The 25,348-nt window shown below is 40.6% G+C and overlaps 1 protein-coding gene across 15 annotated transcripts in view; it reads right to left on the reverse strand.

Moving 5' to 3' along the window:
• The window catches only part of ALPK1 (alpha kinase 1), a 137,735-nt gene that overhangs the window by 41,078 nt on the left and 71,309 nt on the right, over nucleotides 1-25,348 (reverse strand). For 13 of the 15 annotated variants that reach the window (XM_057705119.1, XM_057705127.1, XM_057705126.1 and 10 more), the window contains 4 exons: nucleotides 7,213-7,411; nucleotides 3,124-3,183; nucleotides 1,057-1,143; nucleotides 225-301 (listed from right to left, as the gene is read on the reverse strand). In XM_057705119.1, the coding sequence (XP_057561102.1) occupies nucleotides 225-301; nucleotides 1,057-1,143; nucleotides 3,124-3,183; nucleotides 7,213-7,411 (423 nt within the window). Of the gene's footprint in view, nucleotides 1-224; nucleotides 302-1,056; nucleotides 1,144-3,123; nucleotides 3,184-6,739; nucleotides 6,815-7,212; nucleotides 7,412-25,348 lie in introns of those variants that run through there. The other 2 variants (XM_057705130.1, XM_057705125.1) reach the window with 2 other exon arrangements.

Raw genomic sequence — 25,348 nt, forward strand, 5'->3', positions numbered from 1 at the left:
ACACATGTATATACAAATACTAAAAATATGCCAGGAGTCTAGCTGTGAGTGAGGACAAACAAGACACTAGAAGGAAGATACCAAATGTTCCTGATCCGATGCCCATGCAGAATCAATAAAAAAACAGGACCAATAAAATTGATAAACGATAAACTGAATTGTGCCAGAAAGAGATAATCTTCCAAAGGCAAGTACACGAAACAAGAAAATAAGCACTAGACAACCTTTTTATCTGGCTGAGGAAGTGTCAGATATCCTATGATTGAGGCCCATATTAACTCTGCTGCTTCGTACCACATCCCTGCAAAAAAGGAGGAGACAGGAAAAACTGCTAGTATCTGTACTCTTGTGTCAGAAAATACCTTTAAAAACTAATACAGAAAGAAGATTCATTGGATTTTGTTAAGAAAATCTATGACTAGATTAGACTGACAGCAATCAGGAGACAGCAATCTGCTAGAAAAACAGCAATCTGTTTCTCCAGTTGGTCTAATACAGATAATTTTTCCTTTTCACAGGGAAACAGTAAGAAATATTATATATTACATGTGTACATACAAAATATATTAATATAGAAATAATTTTCTCTGTTATTTACAAGATAACAATTACCATCCTCTGTTAAAAAATTTCAAATACATTATTTTGTATTTTAAAGTATAATTAGGGTTCTATAAACTTTGCTTGTAAAAGTCAGGAATACCCTCTGAGGAACGAATGGGTAAGTTGTCAGGGTGGGTTTAGAATAAGGTGTCACTATATCAGATGGAGTCCTGCTGAGCTGAGAGCCAGATGCCAGAAATAATGCCAAGAACCCTGTGGTTAACAGTCATAATAAACAACTGTAAATTTCTTTAACAAAACTCAACGGAAAAATATCTTGTTTAGTTAACGTTCATAACATCTTGCTCATAAGCATGTTAAGTGTCATTCTCTTTTCCGTGAGGACACTAAGGGAGGTGGGGATGAACAACATCAACCAGATGCAACGAGAGAAGTCCACAGTAAAATCTCACAGCCAGACGTGGTAAATGAGCCTTGAGAGGATGACTGTACCCAATTTCTGCAGAATTTGCCCTCTGATCTGTACACAGACCGACTGCACCAGGACCTTGTCGCTTTCATTTCTGTACAGCCAGGTACCTACAATAAAAGAGGGAAAAAAGAAAAGCAGTTTTGGCCTTGAATTATTTTTTAAAATTACAAAAAATTAATGATTTATTTATTTATTTATTTTGGCTGCACCACTCAGTATGTGGGATCTTAGTTCCCCAACCCGGGATCAAACCTGTACCCCCTGCAATGGAAGCACAGAGTCTTAATCACTGGACTACCAGGAAAGTCCCTGGCCTTGAATTATTAAAGAAATAGCCTGGGGAAATAAAATGATTTTCAAAGAAGCTTTAATGAACACATGTGATATAGATTCGGGAGACAATCTCTTCTTTTTATTTCGAATAAGGTCCAAACTCCTTGCTGCAACCTACAAGCCTCCACAGGAACTGACTCCTGCCTGGTCTCCACCTCTTCCCATTACCAACTGGGCTCGGCCCTGCAGCTTCACTTGTGTTCCTTATAATAGCAGCCGTCTCTTGCTTCATGGTGTCTGCACTTGCCATTCCCTCTATCTGGGATTCCGCTCCCTCTGGCTCCTACTTCAGGGCTCATTCTCAACGCTATTGCCCCCAAGGCTTCCCCAGGTTAGTTAATTACCGTATCACCCCCACTGTCTTGTGCTTGCCTCATGGAGGCGGGGATCTGTCCCATCCACCCAAAACTGGTTTGGATGTAGAAACTGATGACTCTACACACGTACTATGAGGATACGAAAGATTTAGTGCTCACATAACGAGCTTTTATGAGGCAAGCAGGGAAGCCACCCAAGCTGGTCCATTTGACTTAAGTGAAGGGAGTGGTAAATGGCTTTTGTTTTATTGTGATTGGGGTGTGGAGCTGGGATAAAGATTCCCACAAGCTAGGCCGGGTTTACTGATAAATGAGCTTTAAAAAAAATCAATGTCTAGATGTGGGGCAAAGGGGGAAGAAGCTGGGCCCTGACAGCTGTCAGTGGCCAAACATCAAAAATAGAGTCAGACGCATTATTACACGCTCTCATTATTCTATGTTACATCACCTTCCTTACTTTCTCCCTAGCTTTCAAGCTGCACGTGTGTGTGTTGGGTGGGGGGGGGTGTGTATAAGATGGGAAGTATGCATATTGTAGGTTAGTGATGGTGGCAACAAATGAGATGTATGTGGTCAATATCTGTATTTCAAACTGCTTCCCCACTGGAAATGTCTACAAGTTTCAAGGAGCTTAGGACTTTATTATTGAGCTTAAAAGTTGACTGGGAATTGTATTCAACTTATTGGGAAACTTGTTAAGTGCCCAGAAATTCAGACAAGATATTCCAGGCTTAAATTATTTGTTAACCAACTATTAGGACTTGCTTCCTTTCATGTATGATTAAATATCAAAAGAAATCCATTTCAAGATAAGTTTTTATTACAGTTCCTCTACAGCAAAATAAAATTTATTTTCCAGACCATTTAAATACATAAAGCTATAAGTGTATTTGCCTGAATTTACAGGCTCAATTCTCATTCACAATTCTTTTCAAAGCTGTAGCTGAGCCCTTTCTGAGTCCCAGGGAGTTACCTATTTTCACACCTAATGTTGATTAGATAATAGACTCTACAATAAAGCAGGGCAATATTAGAAGACTTGGCTGGGTTGTTTTGTTTTGTCTTTGTTTTTAAAAAGAGAAAATGGAAACACAGAGAAGTAAGCTGCTTGGCCAAAGGATTTCATTCATCAGTAACAGAGCCAGTCCCAGGTAGCTCTGGGAACGTCTAGTGTACAGTAACCACCAGGTCATTAAGTTATTTATTTATTTATTTATTTGGGCTGTGCTGGGTCTTCGTTGCGGCATGAGGGCTTCTTTAGTTGCAGTATGTGGGGTCTTAGTTCCCTGACCAGGGATCAAACCCAGGCCCCCTGCACTGGAGCTCAGAGTCTTAACTGCTGGACCACCAGGGAAGTCCCCATTGAGTTGTTTTTAAACTGGAACTCTGGTAGGGACAGAGGGTGCAGGTCATTGTGAAGATACGAGAGCACCTCACCTGTTGCTCCATTGTTGCTTATTAGACTGCTCAGGATATACTCTGCTTTTAAAAGTTTCCCTGAAAAGAAGCAACCAAATGCCACATAATTAGTTCTGAACAGGTGTTTTAAATACTACTGCTGTTCATGCTCTAAGGTTAACATATTATAACAGGGAAACATTCTATTTTAAAATTTAAAATCAGTAATTGCATCACACAATTGCATCACAAAAGTGAAAAAGAAGATGAAGTTTTCAGGAATTGGTAAGGTGGGAAGTTGTACATTATCTGAAATTGCAATTAGATTCATATACATATATATATACACAACATACACACACGTATTCATTCATGTGACTGAATACTCCATTCATATAGAGCAAGGCTTGAGAAGCAAAGGCAAACCTTTTTCTATGTCAAAGGCTATGTCTCCTTTTTCTGTGAAAACTATGCCTCCAGAAGTGGAGTAGAGTTGCCTGTGAATAGGACTATTTACAGAATTATCAGGAAGGAATTTTTTAGGGGTTGAGTAGAGACGTTCTTTTTAAACGTTTCACTTATTTCATTACCACCACATAGGAGGGGCCTAACCTATGGATGGCTGTTTTTCTGTAAGTAGGAAACTCAACCATTTATCCTTTTATCCATTTCTGCTTCCAGGGGCCTCTAAGCCCCACATGACCGGGCCCCTGGGACTTCTTTGACCTCATCTCTAGCATTCTTTCCCTCATCCTCACTCCTTCTAGTTTGGTTACAGTGGCTTCTGACTGCTCCTTGAATCTGCCAGGCTTGGTCCCACGTCAGGGTCTTTGTACTTACAATTGTTTTAGTGTGGAATGCGTTTATTCCAGATATCTCCAAGGCTTGCTCCCTTCTCCCTCAGGTCTTTTTTTAAAAAATTTACTTATTTATTTATTTACTGGCTGCACTGGGTCTTTGTTGCTGCACATGGGCTTTCTCTGGTTGCAGCGAGCCGGGGCTACTCTTCATTGTGGTGCACGGGCTCCTCATTACAGTGGCTTGTCTTGTTGCAGAGCACGGGCTCTAGGTGCATGGGCTTCGGTAGTTGTGGCGCACAGGCTTAGTTGCTCCGTGGCATGTGGGATCTTCCCAGATCAGGGCTCGAACCCACGTCCCCTGCATTGGTAGGTGGATTCTTAACCACTGCGCCACTAAGGAAATCCCCTCCTTCAGGTCTTTGCTCAAATGTCACTTCACTGTCTCATAAGGCCTTCCCTGACCACCTTATTTCAAAGTGCAGATACAGACGTATACCTGACTGTGATAGACTGTGATCCAAAGCAGGTCACAACAATATCTTCCACCCCACATGCTCTTTCGCAATGTGACCTTGCCATTCCTCCATCAAGAAGTGGAATCTAGAATTTATTTTCCTTCTCGTTGAGCCCTGTGACCTGTTGTGATCAATCGACGTGGCAGAAGTGACACTGGGTACCTTTCTAGTGTGGACACTAAGAGATGCCTCTGGAGTGTGGATGTTTCTCTAGAGCATAATTTTGTACTTGATCTGCTAGGTCCCAGAAATTTCAGTCCTGAATTAGTTTTTTCTTAATTACTTGGTGGGGGTTCCCTCTCTTGTGGGTAAATTCAGACTCCACACAGACATTTGGCACAGACTTGGGGTTTTTATTTCTTTTCAGATGTTTTCTTTTTTTTTGGCTTCCCCCTCAGAGCTTGGGCAGAGAGCAAGCTTATTCACCAGCTCTCTGGATGGGTTGGTAGAGCTGTTCAGTCCCATTTCATAGCTGTGCAAACCTTTAAGAATTCCAGCTTTATGCAAATATTTCACTCCACGTAGGCCCAAGGCCCTGTCTCGTGTCTCTGCACAGGAATTAAAATGGCGATCCCTTCCCTGAGGACTGTATCCAAGTGTAAATCCCACTGGCTATAGTGTCAGGAGCAGTGCTCTACTATTCTGACTGACCTTGCACATCTTCTATGTTTCAGGCACTTAAATATTTAGTTCACGGTATTTACATAGTGGGAGAAGATTCCACACTTGTTCAATCCTCCATGTTAATGAAACTGGAAGTCTGAATCTTTATCTCTAATTGTGGCTTGAAAGGCTTTCTCTTCTAATTTTAGGCAAGAGTGAGCTGGGCACCCAGAGGATCCTCTCTAGCCTCTGAAATCCCACGATGTTGAATGCTTGGACCTTTGGAACGACTTTTGAGAGGACACCAGGAAGGGCTGGGTCAAACAGGAAGACAGGAAGACTGTGCTGTCCCCTCATATTATCTTTATTCCTTTCCTTTACCTCTTATACTATCACACACACCTCTCCTTTCTCCATCCAGGATTCCCCAAATGCTGGGGACTGAGACCCCTTTTCACTGTACCTTGTTCTCTTTCCAGGACACCACTCCTGCTCTATGGCCCACTTTCTCTCTGAGAAACCCAGTGTCCGTAAGGCCTCAAGTGATGTTTGGGGGCAGAAGTTTACAAATAAGCACTTTAACTCTGAGGCGTGATTGTTTTCTTGTGGCATTTCTGGTAGTATCTTTGAGGAGAAGCTAATCCCAGCTGTTGGAGAATGAGATCTTTTATCTTAGACGTGTGATGTGCGGGCAGAGGAGTGCGCTGTTCATGATGGTATCAAGGCTTAACTGTCATCAGGGGAAAAACTCTACACTTCCTTGGTTAGAGGCATGAGAGAAACAATCAACCGAACAAACAAGTGAAAAGCTTATTCGGTTGTGTAAAGCAAAGCTATCAACATGCCTGCTTACTACTTGACCTTGATTTCCATGTCCCACTATAGCAAATCTGTATATCATAAAACATGCCTCAGTAACTCTCTTCCAAGTTCTATTTGATGAGAACCAACATTAGCTTGCCCGCATACGCCCAGCCCTCAACTTTCGGTTCCCCCGGCAGAATGCTCTGCTCACACATCACTCCATCTGATGCCATCAGAAGGAATGTTAACGGTCAGGTTTCTTCCATACCCTCAACATGATAAACCCCCAAACATTACAAATGTCCCAAATAATGGACATTTGAAGTAAGAATTTTTTCCTAAGTTCAACTCTGTTGATGCAGTTACTTTAGAAAAGTAAATAGTAAGATATGGGTACAATTTATGCACAGCTGCAAGAACCTGAGAGTGAATGAACTTGGGCTTTTGAAACGTTAACCTCCACAAGCCCATGTCTCTCATGTCCTTTCTCTCTGTCCCTCTCCGTATTCAGCAACTGTCCATTCAGTATAGTTACTACAGTTCCTTTTCAAAGGAAATGAAGTAGTTGAAAGATATTTTAACCTCTTCAAGGCCAGAGTTAATAAAACAATAGCAATAGCTAAACCCAATTTAAAAATGAGCCAGACCTGTTCCTGGGAGAGGCAACTTGCATTCTATTTTCATCCTTTATTCTTTCACTCTTGGAAAAGAGACCAGCAGGCTACAGGTTTCTAAACCTCCTGGTTATCAGTAATTTAAATCATTCAAGAATTCTGTGGAAGTGAACTTTGCTGTAACACATAGCAGGCCCCTCCCTCCACCAGCCCCCTCTCCATTACAGTCTAAGTTAGAATGTCAGCCTCATTTTTCATTTCATTCAAAGTGACAGAAGGGGAAAAAAAAGATACTTTAAGGCCTAATCAGGTACTGTACCGGTGTTCCAAGTGATGGAAAAAAATCTCAAATTACTTCAGTGGGTTTGTCAGCTCTATTGTTAGCATAGTCAAGTGGCCCTACAGAAAGGAGAGGGGAGAGCTAAGAGAAAATAGTAGAATTCTAATCTGCTTTTTAAAGGCTCTTGGTCAGAAGTATAGCAATTCAGATACCCCTGTTTGAAAGCAGCAGGACAGATTTGTTAGATGACAAAAGCTCCAATTAGTATTTTCCACCCCCTTTCACAATTTTCTCTATTGCTTTTGGCTCTGAAACCCTTTATGCCAGGGCCTTTGTGCTGGCAAGAGGCGGGTGGAAGGGCGCGGCGGCGGGCCGGCGGGAGCGCCGGGGCTGCAAAGGAAGGCCCGCGGGCCCGGTGCCCGGCGTCCCCGCGGAAGTCAAGGAGCCCGGAGGGAGGCGAGCCCCCGACGGGACGGCTCCGGGACGAGGAGGGCCAGCAGGAGGGAGCCTACCTGAGTGCATCGAGATTCGGGCTTGGCGAATGACCACCTGCGGGGCGAGCGGCGTGGCTGGCTGCAGCCTGTGCAGCCCTTTGGCGACCTGCAGGAGTTCGCCCGAGACGTCGAGCCCGTACAGGAACCGGTCGCTCAGGAACACAATGGCAGCGGCGGTGGCGCAGTCCCGGGCGAGGATGGAGGCTCTCAGGGACGCCTGAGGGAAAAGAAATAGCGCTTGGCAGAAAAGAAGGCCGTCTTGGGACCAGGCCTGGCCTTCTAGGTATTAGTATCGAAACAGAGCAACAGCAAAACCGAGAGCTAGGAGAGCAAACAGTAGGCAACTGAACAAAAAGATACTAATAATGGTAATGAAAAGCCCAGTTCATTTGTGGGATAAAATAATATTTCTTTCATTCCCTTTCCCTATGACATTTCTAAAACTATACGTGATAAATGCATATTTCTTGTTATGAAAAAATTCAAACACCAAGGAAAAATGAAAGGTGCCCCTTTGTTTTCTGACTCATTTTTTCCCTTCCTCCTACCAATTTCATTCTCATTCCTGCGGATAATGGTTTCCCAGAGATACTTCACAGAACTTCTTCTACCCTTCTCTGTATATTTAGACATTAAATGATTCCTCGTCCTACTTTGCCTTCTCCTGCTCTCCTTTCTTATTTTCTCCGTCTATTTCTTTCTCTTCTTTTTTCTTTCTCCCTCCTTCCTTCCCTCATTTCTTTCTTTTCCCTTGCTTCCTTCCTTCCTTCCTTTTTCTTTCTTTCTTTTCTAAATGACATTACACTAGACATATTGCTTTGCTACTTGGTTCTTTGGGTCATCATAACATCTAGAACTTTCCACATCAGTTCATAATACTCTGCTTCATTTATTGCCTACATTTTAATTAAGAGGAAATACAGACTTCTAGGTAATGTTTTATATTTGATTTATATGACCATGTTTAGTTGAATAAAATAAGAAAAGAAACAGACATGAAATGAAAGTATACCATAAAGAGTGAGAAGTAGAGATGAATGAGGCAAACTTTTATGGAAAAACTGATCTTTTTGTCTCAAGATATTACACAAAAGACATTCAAAGTCATGTAGCATAAATAAGTTTACCATCCAGTAGTACTTTCTCCATTTGCTAAACTAAATCAAGCAGAGTTTTTTCTGGACGTGTTAGCTCACATATGAAAGCACTATAAGCACTGTCCATTATCTTACCACAATCTTATACAAGCACTGCTTTCTTCATCACGAGTACTAACACTTATTGGGCAAAACCAGGTGCCAGGCACAGTGCTGAGAGCTTTGTATGTACTAACTTATTCAATCCTCACAACAATCCTAAGAGGCAGATTCTATTTATTTAAAGGTCAAAACCAATATTTTAATCATCCAATTGAATCACTCCTCCCATTCTGACTTCTAGAATCCTATTTCTTTTCATTTATACCTTGCCTACCAAGAACCAGCACAATAATGCTTTTCTTTTCAAACTGATGCTTTCTTAACTTGTTAAGGCTTTAAACCTATCACTGTGTTTTTTAAGTTTGAAAAGTGATAACGTGCTCTTGTATTTATCCTTTTGTTCTTAGTTGATCACTATTGAAACTGTGATAGTGATGCCAGTTGTTAGGGGGAATATCTCTTCTCTCCTTTTGATGTTTCCTTCCACGTGAAGGGAGCTCAATTACTGTAGCACTCCTGGCCTCTCCCTACTCTTTACCCACTCTGCCCCAGGGGAGGTGGACTACTCTGATTAGTAAATTTGGGAAGAAGAAACTGGGCATGCATGGCTTAGTTTTTTCTTTTGGGAACGAGATATCTAAAGGAAATGGATTCATCTCTGCTCTTCTATATCAAGTGTTATCTAGAAAGTCACACTATATGGGGTGTTCTGCTTGGGCCAATAATTTCTGTGACTGAATGGGGAAGTCAACATAATTCTGGGGTTCATCTAGCAGACCCTCTTGCTCTAATACCAAGTTATATCTTTCAGTATAGCCTTTGTCAGAATTAAAGGTAATATTTCATCTCTTGTCTGCCTAACTCTTTTGTTTTATATCTGAGTTTGCTCCAGGAGGGGAAGAGAGGTGTTATTTACTGGGTCCTCCCAAAGACCCCAACGTTAATCATTGCCTGACACACCATAACCCTTTCTAAGGGAAAGTGCTCTATCCACAGCCCTTGCCTTTGAAGCAGCAATGTATTTTGCTACTTGGCCTTGATTCCCTCTCCCCATCTTACCACCAGCTCAAAGCTAACCTAAGAGTACCCACCTGATACTTGGCCCATGACTCTGTGGCCTGGCTTGAAAAATGAACTTATTAATCCGAACTAAGAAATATAGAAAGAATTTTCCAGTTGTTGCAAGATGGGAAGAAGCAGACAGTAGAGTGTAGCTAAGCTACATTTATGGACAATATCAGTGTGAAGATTCAAGAATGTGATTCCAAATCCACCTTTGCGTAAGTGCTGTTCTTAGAGTTACTTTATTTTTCACGTGGATCTTCATAATAATGTGCACCCCATTTTATGAGTTTGCTTGTGTGAGCCTCTGTTTCACCCAACCGAAAAAGCCTAACTAAAACTGAAATGCTCAAAACTGCTATTGAGGTTTGTCAAATAAACCATCAATCTGAAAAACACAAGTTTTAAAATGAGAACGTCAGTCGTTTGACATTAATAAAATGTAAACTTAAAGATGGAATAGGAAATTGATGATTTTATGTATGCCCAGCTCTGTTTAATAAGGATAGTCTTTGATCAAGAGTCCTTTCTATGTTAGGTACACATAAATATAGCCCTTTGATTTGCAACCTCAGTTGTTATTGGAATAACTTGCAGCTTCTCCCACTGCCAGTCTCCCTTAAACTTTTCTTTGAAACAGCAACTCTATTCCTGTCACCCTGCTCATGACTGTGTACCCTGTGGAGGGTACTCAGCAAGCTACAGTGAGTCCCCTCTCTTTGAGGTGTTTGCTTGATGTTTAGTTCTGCTCTCCATTCTTATACACGCCTCACTTCAGTTTTGGGGTAACTGAGTACCTACATGGGATGCAATGTTTAGAGACAGATCTATTCTCCAGGGCTGATTCTCCACCCTTTCCTCCCTGATAATAATGGTTTCCATCTTCCCAGTACCACCTAGTTTATGAAAAACATTCACACAAATGATCTCATTTAAATCTACAGTAACTACAAAATCTAAGTAAGAGAAGGAAACCAAGGCTGAGAGTTTACTCTCCAAAGTTACAAAGTCAAAAGGGTCAGGGTCAGGAGGAAGGAACTGAAGTCTCTATCTTTTTTTTTTTTCTTTTCTTTTCTATTGTGGTAAAAAGCACAGAACATAAAATTTGCCATCAGCTTTTTTTAAGTATGACATTCAGTAGTGTTAAGTATATTCACATTGTTGTGTATCAGATCTTCAGAACTTTTTTTATCTTGCAAATATGTAACTCAAAACCCATTAAACAAGAACCCTTTCTCCCTTCTCCCTAGCCCCTGGTAACCACCGTTTTACTTTCTGTTTCTATGAATTTGACTATTCTAGGTACCTCATGTAAGTAGAATCATATAGTTTTTGTCTTTCTGTGACTGGCTTACTTGACTTAGCATAAAGTCCTTAAGGTTCATCCATGTTGTAGCATGTGACAAAATTTTCTTCCTTTCAGGTGCTAATATTCCATTGTATGTATATAACAACTTGTGTTTATCCATTCATCTGTCAATGGACATTGGGGTTGCTTCCACCGCTTGGCTATTATGAATGGTGCTGCTATGAACGTGGGTGTGCAAAGATCTCTTTGAGGCCCTGCTTTCAATTCTTTCATATATATACCTAGAACGTGCATTGCTGGATTAAATGGTCGTTATATTTCTAATTTTTTGAGGAACCGCCATACTGTTTTCCATAGAGTTTACACCATTTTATAGTACTACCAACAGTACACAGAGTTTCAATTTCTTCACATCCTCAGCTAATACTTGAGGAACTCAAGTCTCTTGAGGGTCAGTTTTTCTTCTGCTTTCCCCCTGTGTCTGATCAAGGTGATTTTGAGCAGGGTCTACTCTGGGCGCAAGAATCTGGGCACAGGAATCTGGATCTTTGGAGCTAGGGCTGAACTCACCACTGACTGAATCCAAACAGTGTTTCTAAGGAAGCCGTATCCCTTATTATGATGAAAAAAATTCTAAGGAAAAAAAAAAACTGGCAAATAAAAACAAACCCCAATTGAAAAGAGTGTTCTTGTTATGTATTTAAAAATAAGAGAAAGAAAAGAAAACTTTCTAGGAGATGGCCTTTAATTTCAGCATTTTGAAATTCTCTAGTGAAAGTTGGTACCATGAGACCAAATGATAATTTGGTGATTAGCTGGTGACTACTCCAACTGGGAATTTCTTTTTATTTTTTAATTTTTTAATCTTTTTAAATTTATTTTTTATTTTTTACAATAAACTGCATATATTTAGAGTGTACAATTTGGTATCCCAATCTCCCAATTCATTCCCCGCCAACCTTCCCTGCTTTCCCCACTTGGTGTCCATATGTTTGTTCTCTACATCTGTGTCTCTATTTCTGCCTTGCAAACCGGTTGATTTGTACCATTTTTCTATAGTCCACATATATGTGTTAATATACGATATTTGTTTTTCTCTTTCTGACTCACTTCACTCTGTATGACAGTCTCTAGGTCCATCCATGTCTCTACAAATGTCCCAGTTTCATTGCTTTTTACAGCGGAGTAATATTCCATTGTAGGTATGTACCACATCTTCTTTATCCATTCATCTGTTGATGGACATTTAGGTTGCTTCCATGTCCTGGCTATTGTAAATAGTGCTGCAGTGAACACTGGAGTGCATGTGTCTTTTTGAATTATGGTGTTCTCTGGGTATGTGCCCAGTAGTGGAACTGCTGGGTCACATGGTAACTCTATTTTTAGTTTTGCAAGGAACCTCCATACTGTTCTTCATAGTGGCTGTATCAATTTACATTCCTACCAGCAGTGCAAGAGCGTTCCCTTTTCTCCACACCCTCTCCAGCATTTACTGTGTGTGGATTTTCTGATGATGCCCATTCTAACTGGTGTGAGGTAATACTTCATTGTAGTTTTGATTTGCATTTCTCTAATAATTAGTGATGTTGAGCAGCTTTTCATGTGCCTCTTGGCCAACCGTATGTTTTCTTTGGAGAAATGCCTATTTAGGTCTTCTGCCCATTTTTTGATTGGGTTGTTTTTTTGATATTGAGCTGGATGAACTGTTTATATATTTTGGAGATTAATCCTTTGTCTATTGATTCGTTTGCAAATATTTTCTCCGATTCTGAGGGTTGTCTTTTCATCTTGCTTATAGTTTCCTTTGCTGTGCAGCAGCTTTGAAGCTTCATTAGGTCCCACTTATTTATTTTTGTTTTTATTTCCATTATTCTAGGGGGTGGATCAGAAAAGATCTTGCTGTTATTTATGTCGAAGAGTGTTCTTCCTATGTTTTCCTCTAGGAGTTTTATAGTATCTGGCCTTACAATTAGGTCTTTAATCCATTTTGAGTTTATTTTTGTGTATGCTGTTAGGGAGTGTTCTAATTTCATTCTTTTACATGTAGCTGTCCACCAACTGGGAATTTCTTACACAGAGGTAGTTTTCCTGAGTTGAGGAGCTGGAGCTTCTAGGAGTCTGTGGAGGCCAAGGTGGCCAGAGTTTACAGAGCAGAGTACCAGGAGAGAGCTGCACAAAGCAAGAAATCCAGAGATCTGCAGAGGGTCCCCCTTGAGTCTTCAGCAGAACACTATGGATCAGCTCATGTATGGAAAGACACCACCCAAGGCTGGGGAAAGGACCAGCTGAATGGAACAGAGAAAATGATCCCCAAGCCTCATGTAGTTTGTGTTTCTACCAGCCAGAGTAGGAAATCATGTCATTCACAGGGCAGGGGGTAGAATATCCAGAAGGGTACTGATTCAGTACTGAGACAAGATTAACCTCAGAGGAAGATGGCTCTTGGAACACTTTGGAAGTTTAGAAGCAAGCTTGGAATGGATCAGACTATTTCCTAACGTGACTAAGTTCCAGAACAAAATTCAAGAATGTTTACAGGCACACAAATTGTCTGCCATGTTATAAGGTAAAATTCATAATGTTTGACATTCAGTCAGAAATTACCAGGCATGAAAGAAGCCTATACTAAAGAGAAAAAGAAATCCATAGAAATTGAACCCCAAATGACAGTTTTAACTGTATTTCTTAAGTTCAAGAAGGCAGAGTAAAAATTAGGTGGAATTTGGAACATGGGAGATATAAAAAAATGATCCAAGTCAAACTTCTCGAGATAAAAAATGTCTGAGATGAAACCATAGGTGTCTGGATTGTGTCCAAGCTCCTCCACTTGCTTGCCACGGCAAGTTACTTCACCTCTGCAAGTTACTTAACCTCTCCGCGTCTCAACTTCCTCATCTGTGAAATGAGGATAGTATCTATTTTCAGTGCTGTTTTAGGATTAGAGGAAACATGGGTCAGATGTTCAGCACAGAGCCTGGCACATGGTGGGTGCTTAATCAATAAAGAGGAACACTACGGAAAAAAAAATAGGAAGAAAGAACTCTGTTCATGAGCTCCCATTTTCCTGTATGACAAAATAACAAGAAAGACAGGCTCCTAAAAGAAACATCAATGGAATTTTCAATAGAGTAAAAAGGAAATAACAGATCACGCATATAAGGTTTATCTCAGGAAATGGTGAAACCTCTCATTTAGTTTCTTTCCCCTCTGTTCGCCAAATCAAAGGAGTGATGTTACAGGAAACTAAGGAAAAAAAAGAAAAAAAGGAAAATGAACAGGCTCTATGGCAATTGGTGAAGGAAAGCTGGTTCTTGAAAGGGAGGCTTCTCAGCATGCACGTGTGAGTTGCTTTTGGCTGTTGCCAATGGAGGAATCTCTCCCGAGCACCTGTAAAGAATGCCGCAAACCCCCCATTCTGCACCCCGCGTGAACACGCCGTATATTTGAGCAGAGAACATTGCCTCATCTATTTTTCCCCCTTCTACTCTTAATAGTTTGGAGCACAAAGCCTGAGAGAGGGTGACCTGCCAGACAAAGGCCCTTTGAGTTCCTTGTAAAAGTAGACTTGGAGGAGGATGGAAGGAATCCAAGTGGCCCTATTATTTCCACTTGCACTAATTAGACATTTTTCTGTCAGCTATTGAGCACTGCTGAGAGGCCAAACTCACTGAATTCATTTCTAAAGTGTTTACAGAAGTTTGCATCTGTTTGTGTCTCTTCAGGAGGAAAATAAGCACTTCAATAGCATTGTGGAAAATCTAAACGAAGCATCCTATTCTGGAGGACCTGGCATCCCTGCAGCTGCATAATTTAACTCTGTTCAGGACCCGAACCTCTCGCATCTCTCTCCAAAACTTAACGACGCAAAATGCAGAGAAGTCAACTCGGGAGAATCTTTTCTTTCTTGTCATTGTCTCTTCTCTCCCCCTTTTGAAATGGTGGCCTGCTGTGCACTACATGCAGATTTAGGTGGGTATCGTTCTTGCAGCCCCTCTCTCGTGTTTCTACCAGCACTCTGAGAAATTAATACCCACTTTTATTTGCTGCCAAGTGAGGGGATAGTAAATTCCTCAGCAGCAAAGCAGAATACATCACCATCCTGGGAATCTCCCCACAGCGTTACGCCGTTACGCCGGGGGAGCACTCTGACTTCAGAAGGGGAGGAATGAAAGGAGGCCCGAGTGTGTGGTAGGGAAGGACGCTAAAGAGAAAGTTTCCCTACATGGTAAAATGTGCCTGGGTTATGCACAATTAGATTAACATGAAAGAGAGCCCCTTTCCCTCCCCCACTCCCCAAAAAAGAAAGAAAAAGAAAACAACACAAAAACCCTAACCCACTGACGATGTGGCAGTGCCTTTGAAATGCATATTGGTCTACATGGTATTTGATTCAGGATTCTTTTTGTTTGGGTTTTTAGGCCCACGACTGACCTGCCACCACAGAGGACTCAAAAATATAGTCTTTTACGATGGTGTTACAGTAACAGAATTTTAGAGATGGAACCAGCACAGGATAACTCAAGATTAAAAAAAAAAAAAAAGGAATTCTATTCCTTTATCTTTCCTCTGAGGTTGACTTAAGAGGAAGCTTGTCCCAACAGTCAGTAAATTGTGTTTTTCTTGTTGAATGAACCTGTTTAAATAAAAATATATGGATACAGATAAGGGAGTGTGTATGCTGGATTTCTAAAGAGACGGGCTCACAAAAGTGCACACACACACCCACCACAGTTTTTTCACATCTGTTTTCAGGATGGGAAATATGGGGTCCTAATTGAGTTTATGGCACAAAGGGAACTTTATGGCGAGGAAGCTGAGTCAGGTGGTAAAGGAATTAAACTCCACAATGAGATTTCAATACACAGATGATTGAAAAAATGCTAAAGAGCCTTTTCTCAGGGCTTTCGCTGAACGGCAGCAAGGAGCAGCGTGTGCTGTTTTCATGGTTCCTTGCATTAGCGCTAGCCCCTCCCAATGCTGAGCATCAAGTTTGGGTCCCAGCTACGGGTTCAAAGCCGCTATGTGTTCACAGCAATGACAATGGCAGCTGTTCTCAAGGGGGGCTGGGTGAGGGGACTCAGAACCGAAGCCATCTGGCATTGCAATTGGCAGGCGCAGGGTAAAGGGAAATTATTGCTGCATAGCAAATTGGGAGATAGGAAAAAGGCAGGGGAAAGGGAGGGGGACATGTCCTGAGGTGAGGAATTAGCAGAATAAACAAATGAAAAGTGACTGACGCATGCGCAGTGATGTATCAACAATAAGGCAGAGAAAGAGTCAACTGATCAAACTGGACGACTCAAGGTCAAGGGCAGACCAAGCACGGCACGCACCATGTTTGTCCACCCGCTGAAACCTGAGGAGGACGTGGACAGGAAAAAAGCCGAACTTTCTTACAGTTTGTTATGTTCAGGGCCTGTTAACATTTCATCAATCTTTCCTTCATTTTACCAGTGGGATATGCAGATTCAAGCACTTTTCGGAAATAGTTATAACATTTTTCTTGGTCTCAATACCTGAAGATTACATTTTTTAATAAATTTATTTATTTATTGGCTGCGTTGGGTTTTTGTTGCTGCATGCGAGCTTTCTCTAGTTGCAGCGAGCAGGGGCTACTCTTCCTTGTGGTGCACGGGCTTCTCAGTGCAGTAGCTTCTCTTGCGGCCGAGCACGGGCTCTAGGTGCACAGGCTTCAGTAGTTGTGGCACATGGGCTCAGTAGTTGTGGCTCTCGGGCTCTAGAGCACAGACTCAGTAGTTGTGGCGCACAGGCTTAGTTGCTCCACAGCATGTGGGATCGTCCCGGACCAGGGATTGAATCAGTGTCCCTTGCACTGGCAGGCAGATTCTTAACCACTGCACCACCAAGGAAGTCCCAAGATAACATTTTGGATCATCTATCCCTGCGTGCTTACCCTCCCTCTCTTAAATCTACTGTGAATGGAGTTGTGCTATCTGTTAAAAGAGAAAGAAAGCAATATCAAAATAGAGATTGCCTAACCAGGTTCCTGGTGAATCTCACAGCCTCTGGGTACTGTGGACCTGTGTGCCCTACCTCTCTTCTGGACTCTAGGTTGCTATGGCCACCATGACTCCAGTCATCATCCTTGGTGATTTCAGCATCCACATTGGTGATTCACCCAGCACACTGGTCTCTCTTGCCACGACCTCCTTATCTCCAATGATCTTGTTCTACACGCAAGCTTAGTCACTCTCATGGTCAGTCACTTTAGAATTTGCCATTTTGGTGGCATTACAATCGGAATCTCAATTCCAGCATTTGATTCTCTAATCTTTATCTCCTGTTCTCCCAGATCCCTTCCTGGATAGCCCAACTCCAGTAATTCTGCAAACCTTCAGGGACATCCACACTATCTGCTGACCTTACTGGTTTTTTTGTTTTTTTGTTTTTTTGCTATGCCATCAGTCCCTCATGTCCTCACTTGCCTCTTTAAATTCCATGGTGCATCAACATAGCAACTTTTTAATAAGCATTCTTGACTCCTTTGCTGCTTTCTACTATCATAATTGTCTGGCAATTCCGACCATGTTTATTGCTAAGGAAATATGTCGGCCTCATATTAGAATCACCTAGGGAGGCTTTTACAAATCCAGATGCCCAGATGGCACCCCAGGCCTGTTAAATCAGAATCTCTGGACGTGTACCCAGGCATGAGTTTCTCTAAACAATGACCAGGGGATACCGATCCCCAGATGATTCCAATGATTCCAGAGACCCCGGGAGCTAGCCAGACCTTTAGCCTCCTACCCCGCCCCTTACTCCTTCCTCCCTACTGGGGATGGAGTGAGTTATCTGACGGGAGTAGCCTACCTGGCTCAGACCTTCCACTTTCCTCTCTTCAAATCTTCCTCCCTGTTCCACCGTAAGGGAAGTGGCCTGCCAGCAACAAAATGAGTGAAGAATTTTCTAACCCACTTGCCTGAAAACCTAAAGCTACATTCTCCTATCTGTTTTAGAATAATAAAGGTTGCTTTTCTGCATCGATCTTTCAGTTGGTTCTGAACACAGGAGGGGAAGATGAATATCATTTGTCACTTCATATTTCAAATTATATCTAATTCTCTGCCTAACCTGAGCTTCTACCCAAGGAAGTGAATGTGGCTGCAGAAAAACACACAACCATAACTCTTTAAATTTATGACCATAACCTGATGTTGGTCCTCACCATGGCCTGACAATCTGGCTACATTTACAGCTTTGCTCTCCTCTCAAGCTGCCACAGCCCCTTTAACCACCTCACACTCAGCTGATGACCTGGCTTCTTATTTCGCTAAGAAAACAGTCAGTAAGATGAGATCTTTCTTATTCTCTTACCCAAATCTGCCAATCCATGTGTCCCCTCTACTTTCCTATTGGCATGTTTAAGGCCAACCCCCCACTTATATACTCAATTCTAGCCTGCCTTCTCTACTCTAGGACATGATGCCTGTAAACACTTTCTTTCATTTCTGCATCATTTGTTTTCTCATCTCTACTGGATCACTCTCATCAGCAAACAAACATTATAATACCTTCCATCTTGAAAAGTCCTCCCTTAACCATATATCTCTGTCTTAGTCCTTTCAGGTTGCCATAACAAAAATGCCATAAACTGGGTGGTTTATAAACAATAGAAATTTATTTCTCACAGTTCTGGGGATTGGGAGGTCCAAGATCAAGGAACTGGCAGATTCCATGTCTGGTGAAGGCCTGCTTCCTGGTTCACAGATGCCATCTTTTCTTCACATCTCTCTGGGACCTCTTTCATAAGGGCACTAATCCCATTCATGAGGGCTCTGTCCTCAAGGCCTAATCACCTCCCCAAAGTACCCCCTCCAAAACCGTCACCTTGAGGGTTAGGATTTCAATCTATGAGTTTGGGAGTAAGGATACAAATATTCAGTCCACAGCATTCTCCCTCCAGCACCTGTCCCATTTCTCTGTCCCTCTTTATAGCTAATCTCAAAAGAGTTGTCTAAACTCACTGTCTTTGCTTCCTCACCTCCCACTCTTTCTTAAATCTATACCTTTCATCCCAACACTCCACTGAACCCATTCTCTTCAAGCTTGCCAACAACCTCCAAATCCAATGACCATTTATTAATCCTTATCTTATTCAAACGCCTAGAACCACTTTGCTGTGACAATCAATCCCTCTTTTTTTATTTATGTGACTTCTGGCATTTCACACTCTCCTGGTTTTCTTTCTATTTCACTGGCTGCTCACTCTCCTTTGCTGGAACATCCTTCCTTTCCAGCCTCTGAATGTTAAAGCCTAGGATCCAGTGCTAAGGCTGCTTCCCTTCTCTAGCTACACTCACTCAGGCTGTCCCCTGGCCTCAAATATCACTTCTGTTGACAATCCCAAATTTAAATACCATCCTGAGTCTATTTCCTGCAACGCTGCCTAGTATATGAAATTGCCTAGACAATAAATAGCCCAATGTGGATGTCAGTTAGGTATCTCAAACTTAACATGTTTAAAACAGAACTCTTTATTTTCTCTTCCATACTTGCTTTTCCATATCAGTAATGACAACTCATCCATTCATTTGCTGAGGACAAAATTTTAGAGTTTTCACTCTAAGTTTGTGGCTCTTCTTCTCTCATACTCTACATTTAATCCATCAGCAAATGCTGTTGGCTCTACCTTTAAAACATGCACAAGATCTGACTACTTTTCACTTCTTCTAGAGCAACCACTTTGGTTCAAGCCATTATTATAAACTTGCTTGGATACAAGCAACAGATTCCTAACTAGAATCCCTCCCTTTGCCACCTAAGTCCTCTCCCCTTTCCCCCCACATTCCTCACACAGCAACCAAAGTGATCCCTTTAAAATGTCAACCAAAACATAATGTGCAACTTCAACGTGACTTCCCATAGCAATTAAAATCAAATTTAAATCTGCTGTCTTGGCCAACAAGGCCCTATACGATTGTGCCTCTGCCCACTTCACTATTTTCTCTCATTCTCATTATTTCCACTGGTCTGCAACCTCCCCGCTCACCCTCCAAGTCAAGCTTGCGCTTTTGGGCCTTTGCACTTACTGCTCCCTCTGTCTGGAATGCTCTTCCCTCTGCTATCTGCAAGGCTCCTCCATTCAGATCTGGGCTCCAGTTACCCTTTCAAAGAAGGCTTCTCTGACCGTTTCTCTAAAATATTAGTATTTATATCCACTTGCTATCCTTTCCTTGACTCCACTTTATTTGTCTTATAGCACTTAACCTCCAATATTAAATTGTATATTTTTTAATGTTTATCTGTTTATTTCCTTTTTTCCCACCATTTACACTGAATGTCAGCACCCAGGCACTTTGTCTTGTTTACTGCTGCAGCCTCAGTACCTTGAAAAGTGGCTCAGGAAGTAGTTGTTGGATAAATGCATTAGTTCAGGGCTCTCTAGTTGTTTCCCCCGATTCATTTGTTTTCACATATGCATGCATAGTTGCCTTAGTACTACTTCAGATTTTAGATCATGATTGAGTGAAAATATTAATATCAAAGGTTTTTTCAGGGAGTAAAACACCAAATAATTAAAGAAGCTCAAAACAGACAAAAGGAATACAGAGGGATTTTATTTTCCAAGTTAGCTTGCTTTAAAAATATAGACTTTTATCATTGGGTACAAAGTCCATAATTTTATGAAAACATTTATTAGTGATACCAACGTCATGATTATGTGCAGTGACAAAGAAATGTTAGAGAAGCCTGACAAACTGGGATTCATTCTCTTTCTTTTCTAACTATGAACATGCCTATAAAACCATAGTGAAACCTTATTTTCTTAAAGGACCTTTCCACCGGAAATAATCACAAAATGAAAATGAAAATCAAAAGTCCGTACTAGGTGATGTAATACTTTGCTGTGGACAGAACTAACTGATTTGGGGCCCATGAGCTTAATCTCAGAAAATGAGAGGCAACTCATCATAGCAATATACTCCATTAACAGGGGAAAATTTTGTACCTGAAGGTTTATAATGTAGCAAATGTTTCTTGGCATATGGTTCACTGGGAATTTATTCATTTATTTAAAAAATATTTATTGAGCATCTCCTAGATGCATCTGACATTAACTGGAAAGACAACAGTCAGAAAGACAGGGACTTCCTAGGTGGCGCAGTGGTTAAGAATCTGCCTGCAGGGGACATGGGTTTGATCCCTGCTCCAGGAAGATCCCACATGCTGCGCCACAACTATTGAGCCTGCGCTCTACAGCCCATGAGCCACAACTTTAACCCTGTACCTGACAATGACTCCAGAGGCCCAGAGATTTTAATTTCATATACAATGCCAGAGGGAATAATTTATGCCTAATATGATAGAAGGTTTTCAGTAACCACGAAGAGAAACATACTTTGCTTCCAGTCTTTACGTGGTGAAGAAATATTAAAAGTGCCAGAATTGAGTTGGTAATAATTTCAAAAGGTGACCGATTACTCATATGTACGGAAAAGAAGTCGATTCGTTTGAGAGTATTCTCAGGAGGAAGTGAACCAAATCAGTTACTAGAGGGAGACACTCTCGGAAAGTGCAAACAAATGGGGCTTAGATTGCACTGAGGCACTACTTGATTTTGGGTAAGTTACTTTTTAATTTTATCTTTCTTATATATGAAATGATAATAATACCACAGAGATTACTGAGAAAACTAAAGAAAAATATATGTAAAGTGCCTTGCACTTAGTAGACGCTCAATAAATAATAACGCTATTTTGAGTGGGCTGAGGGTAGATCTGTGGAATCAGTCCCTGAGATCTCAAAATATAATGAAAATCTAAAAAGTTTCCTCCAGAGTTTACCAATGTGAAAGAAAGCTTTACTAACATTTTAAAAACTGGGTAGACCTCAGCTCCTTACGTTGCCTGTATGTCAGATGGTGACTCATCACAGATAGTACACAAGGAATTCCTCATCTTGGAGGGGCTGAGGATGAGGACTCACCTATTGGACTGTTTTCAGCTTATTGTACTGCAGTTTATGTATACCTGGTTAAGTAGATTTACAGATTATATTATCACAAATCATAGATACTTTAATTCATAGTGAGAGGGAGAAAGACTAAAAATCTCAAGGCAAAGTTCTTTAAAGAACAGTGAAATGTAAAGAGTTTGGACTCTTTCTTTCATAAACAGACAAGTGCTACCTTTGCGCTTTGGCAGTATCATAGCCAATAAGTTTTATCCGAGGTGCAATTATTGCTAATTGAAACAGACAAGCGCTCCAAATTTGCCAGCCTTTTCTATGATGACAAGTAGCTGACAACAGTATGTTATCCAACAGGTATTCTGACAATATTTTTCAGATAATGAGGCTGGAAGTGTTTTCATCATTGTGATTTTCACACTAAAAAGAAAGTATCATGTATGAAAAACACTCACACAAATGGGAAACTTTCAACCTGTTTAAAAATCTTCCAAATGAAGAATCTGAATGAGTTTTGACATCCTTTGTTAAAACATGTCTTCTGATTACCTTGCAGAAACACACAATTGACACTGAAGAAAATAGAAATTTTCCAGCTGAATGTAAACAAATGATTTTTTTGTAACTGGTGGATTAAAATATGAGTAGCATGGATTAGCAATCACGGTCTACCTCTTTTATTTGGATCTACATATATTTGAGACATAACTTTTCAACAATTACAGTTATTAGAACTAAGTACTGAAATAAACTGTGCTAGCCATATCTTCAAAGGACAGTGCTAAGCAGAGTTTAAAAAATAAACATATTTAATTACAACTTTAACACAAACAAAAAGGTTCTTGTGCCAATAGTGCAGTTTAAAAAATTATTTTAGGGACTTCCTAGGTGGTGCAGTGGCTAAGAATCCACCTGCCAATGCAGGGGACACAGATTTGATCCCTGCTCCAAGATGATTCCCACATGCCACAGAGCAGCTAAGCCCATGTTCCACAACTCTTGAACCTGTGCTCTAGAGCCCGTGAGCCACAACTATTGAGCCCATGTGCCGCAACTACTGAAGCCCAAGTGCCTAGAACCCGTGCTCCACAACAAGAGAAGCCACTGCAATGAGGAGAAAGCCCACTCACAGCAACAAAGACCCAACACAGCCAATAAATAAATAAATAAATAAATTTATTTTAAAAAATTTATTTTAAAATATTCATTAATCTTTGTTTTGTTCTCCTTAAATTCCTATCCTATAGAAATACGTATAACACAGTAATGCATAGCACATGCATATAATTTATTAAACAAGTAAATAAACGTGTATTAGAGTGCCTGCTCCAAAGTTGTTGCTGAGGAGCAAAAAAAAAAAAAAAAAAAATTAAAGACAACTCATTCAGAATGAATTCATCAATGGGATAGTGAAAATCTTTTGTTCTGTATAAACACATCTGAAAAAAGAAAGAATTCCAAATATCTGTGACTTTGTTGAGCTTAAAATGTTTTGGTTTCTGCTCTCTGAGGCAGGTTGGTTTAATAAGCAGGGCAGGTGATTCTACATCACGAAAGGATGGTGGCAGGGAGAGCGGGGGTGGCACAGAGGGGAGGTCTGGGGTCATATCCCGTCTTCAATACACCTTGTAGTGTGGATTGGGAATATTTCTCAAGATCTCTGAGCTAATCATCTCATCTGCAAAATGGGCATAATCAATTCTATTTTGCAGGGTTTTATCAAGATTATATGTTAGGAAGAGAATATCATATCGAATCACGTGAAATTACCAGTATTTGGTGTTTGCTGACATACAACACTGTGGTACAACTTATGTAAACAGTATCTAATATAACAGATATGTGGATGTATATATTTAGAGATAATATTATTCAAGCTCCTTAATTTACCTAACATGTAAAATATAGGAGGTGATGTTATTCTTACTTGCTGACAGGACTGAGTAAGCATATCCCTAGGACTGATCATTTTCTGAAGGTCATCACTTTCTTTGTTCTGCCCAACACTTCAATCTGCTCATTTTCTGCATTTTGAGTTGGGTTGCTCCACCCACTTGTCTTAGTTTGATCAACTCCTCCAAGACTTGGCTCAGCTTTGGGGTTTCATTACGGAGAGACATGAAATCCATGCCATAGGGTTGTTCCTCATCAAAGGGATAGCTTGCATGCCTGATTCTGTGGCAACCAAAGTTTCACTGGTAGAATGTTAAGGATAAGTCACCATTTTAAATTATCTTCCATTGAAACTTGAAAGTACCGTAATAAAAGGGGCCGTTTTTTGGCACAGTTTTAGAGCAGGGTTTAAATCCTTGGTGATTTTAATCATACTCTATCTTAAAGTCTGAATACACATAGGCCTTGGAGCTAATATTTATCCTCCAAAGGCTCCATTCTCTTGGTGTCTAATTTTTACTTATTAAATGAAATAAATAAATTTTTGATGGATCTGAACCTTCTGTCTGGCTTCTTTTCAAAAGAAGAATCATAATGTTCAGTAGATGAAACTAAAGTTTTAAATGTTGATAATTGGAAATTACAAGATTTCTGTCTTAATTCTGCTCTGAGTAAAAAACGTCAAATTGTATTAACGGAGAGGGCACAGGGAAGGTTACAGGGCAGCAGAGACGATAGGAATATACCAGGGAAAGGCTGCCCCAGCCCTACAGCAGCCCTGTGTGAAGGATGGAATTGTGCAGACTGAGGGAGGACATGCCAGGCTCAGGTTAGGAAACTTGGGTGCTGTGGTCCTGCTGCTCCCACTGATGGGCTGTGCAACTTATAGCAAGCCACTTCTTACTCTCTCTGGGTTTCAGTTTGCTCATGTGTCAAATAATGGGCTTGAAATACATAGCCTCTAAATTTTCCTCCAGTTTTGGTATTCTATCATTTGATAAAGAAATAACTTGTATTCATGAATGTATTCAACTATATAGATATACATGTATATATGTATATTCCGTAAGTGTGTGTATATGTGTGCACACGTGTGTGCTAAAATGATCTCCAAAAACTTAACAGGAGAATAATGATACTTAGCTTATAGCAGGCATCAAATGGGAAAAGAAAAGATTCAAACAAGAGCACTGTATATTGAATCCTCACTTTATCAGTGAAAACATGCATGGTCGATGTCATTTAATTAAAGATGTTAGCTTCTCCATTAGAATCTGAGCAGTTCAGTATTTGACCTTATATGCTCTTAGAGAAATGATGTAGCACAACCTTATTATCCTCCCTTAGGTTTTTGAACATTTTATCCTATTTGGATTTAAGGGCAATTGAACAACAAATGCTCTTTTCTTTCTCTCAATCCCCCTCCTTTTTTTTTTTTAAATAAAGGTAAGAGATGTCTATTATGGAATCAAAGAAATATAAAGAATAAAAGTAACTTGTGGAAGACAAGGGTGCCCACTCTCACCATTATTATTCAACATAGTTTTGGAAGTTTTAGCCACAGCAATCGAGAAGAAAATGAAACAAAAGGAATCCAAACTGGAAAAGAAGAAGTAAAATTGTCACTCTTTGCAGATGACATGATATTATATATAGAAAACCCCAAAGATTCTACCAGAAAACTGCTAGCACCAATCAATGAATTTAGTAAAGTAGCAGGATACAAAATTAATGCACAGAAATCTCCTGCATTCCTATACAC

The sequence above is a fragment of the Hippopotamus amphibius genome, chromosome 13, assembly GCF_030028045.1.
Source record: "Hippopotamus amphibius kiboko isolate mHipAmp2 chromosome 13, mHipAmp2.hap2, whole genome shotgun sequence".
Lineage (NCBI taxonomy): Eukaryota > Metazoa > Chordata > Mammalia > Artiodactyla > Hippopotamidae > Hippopotamus > Hippopotamus amphibius.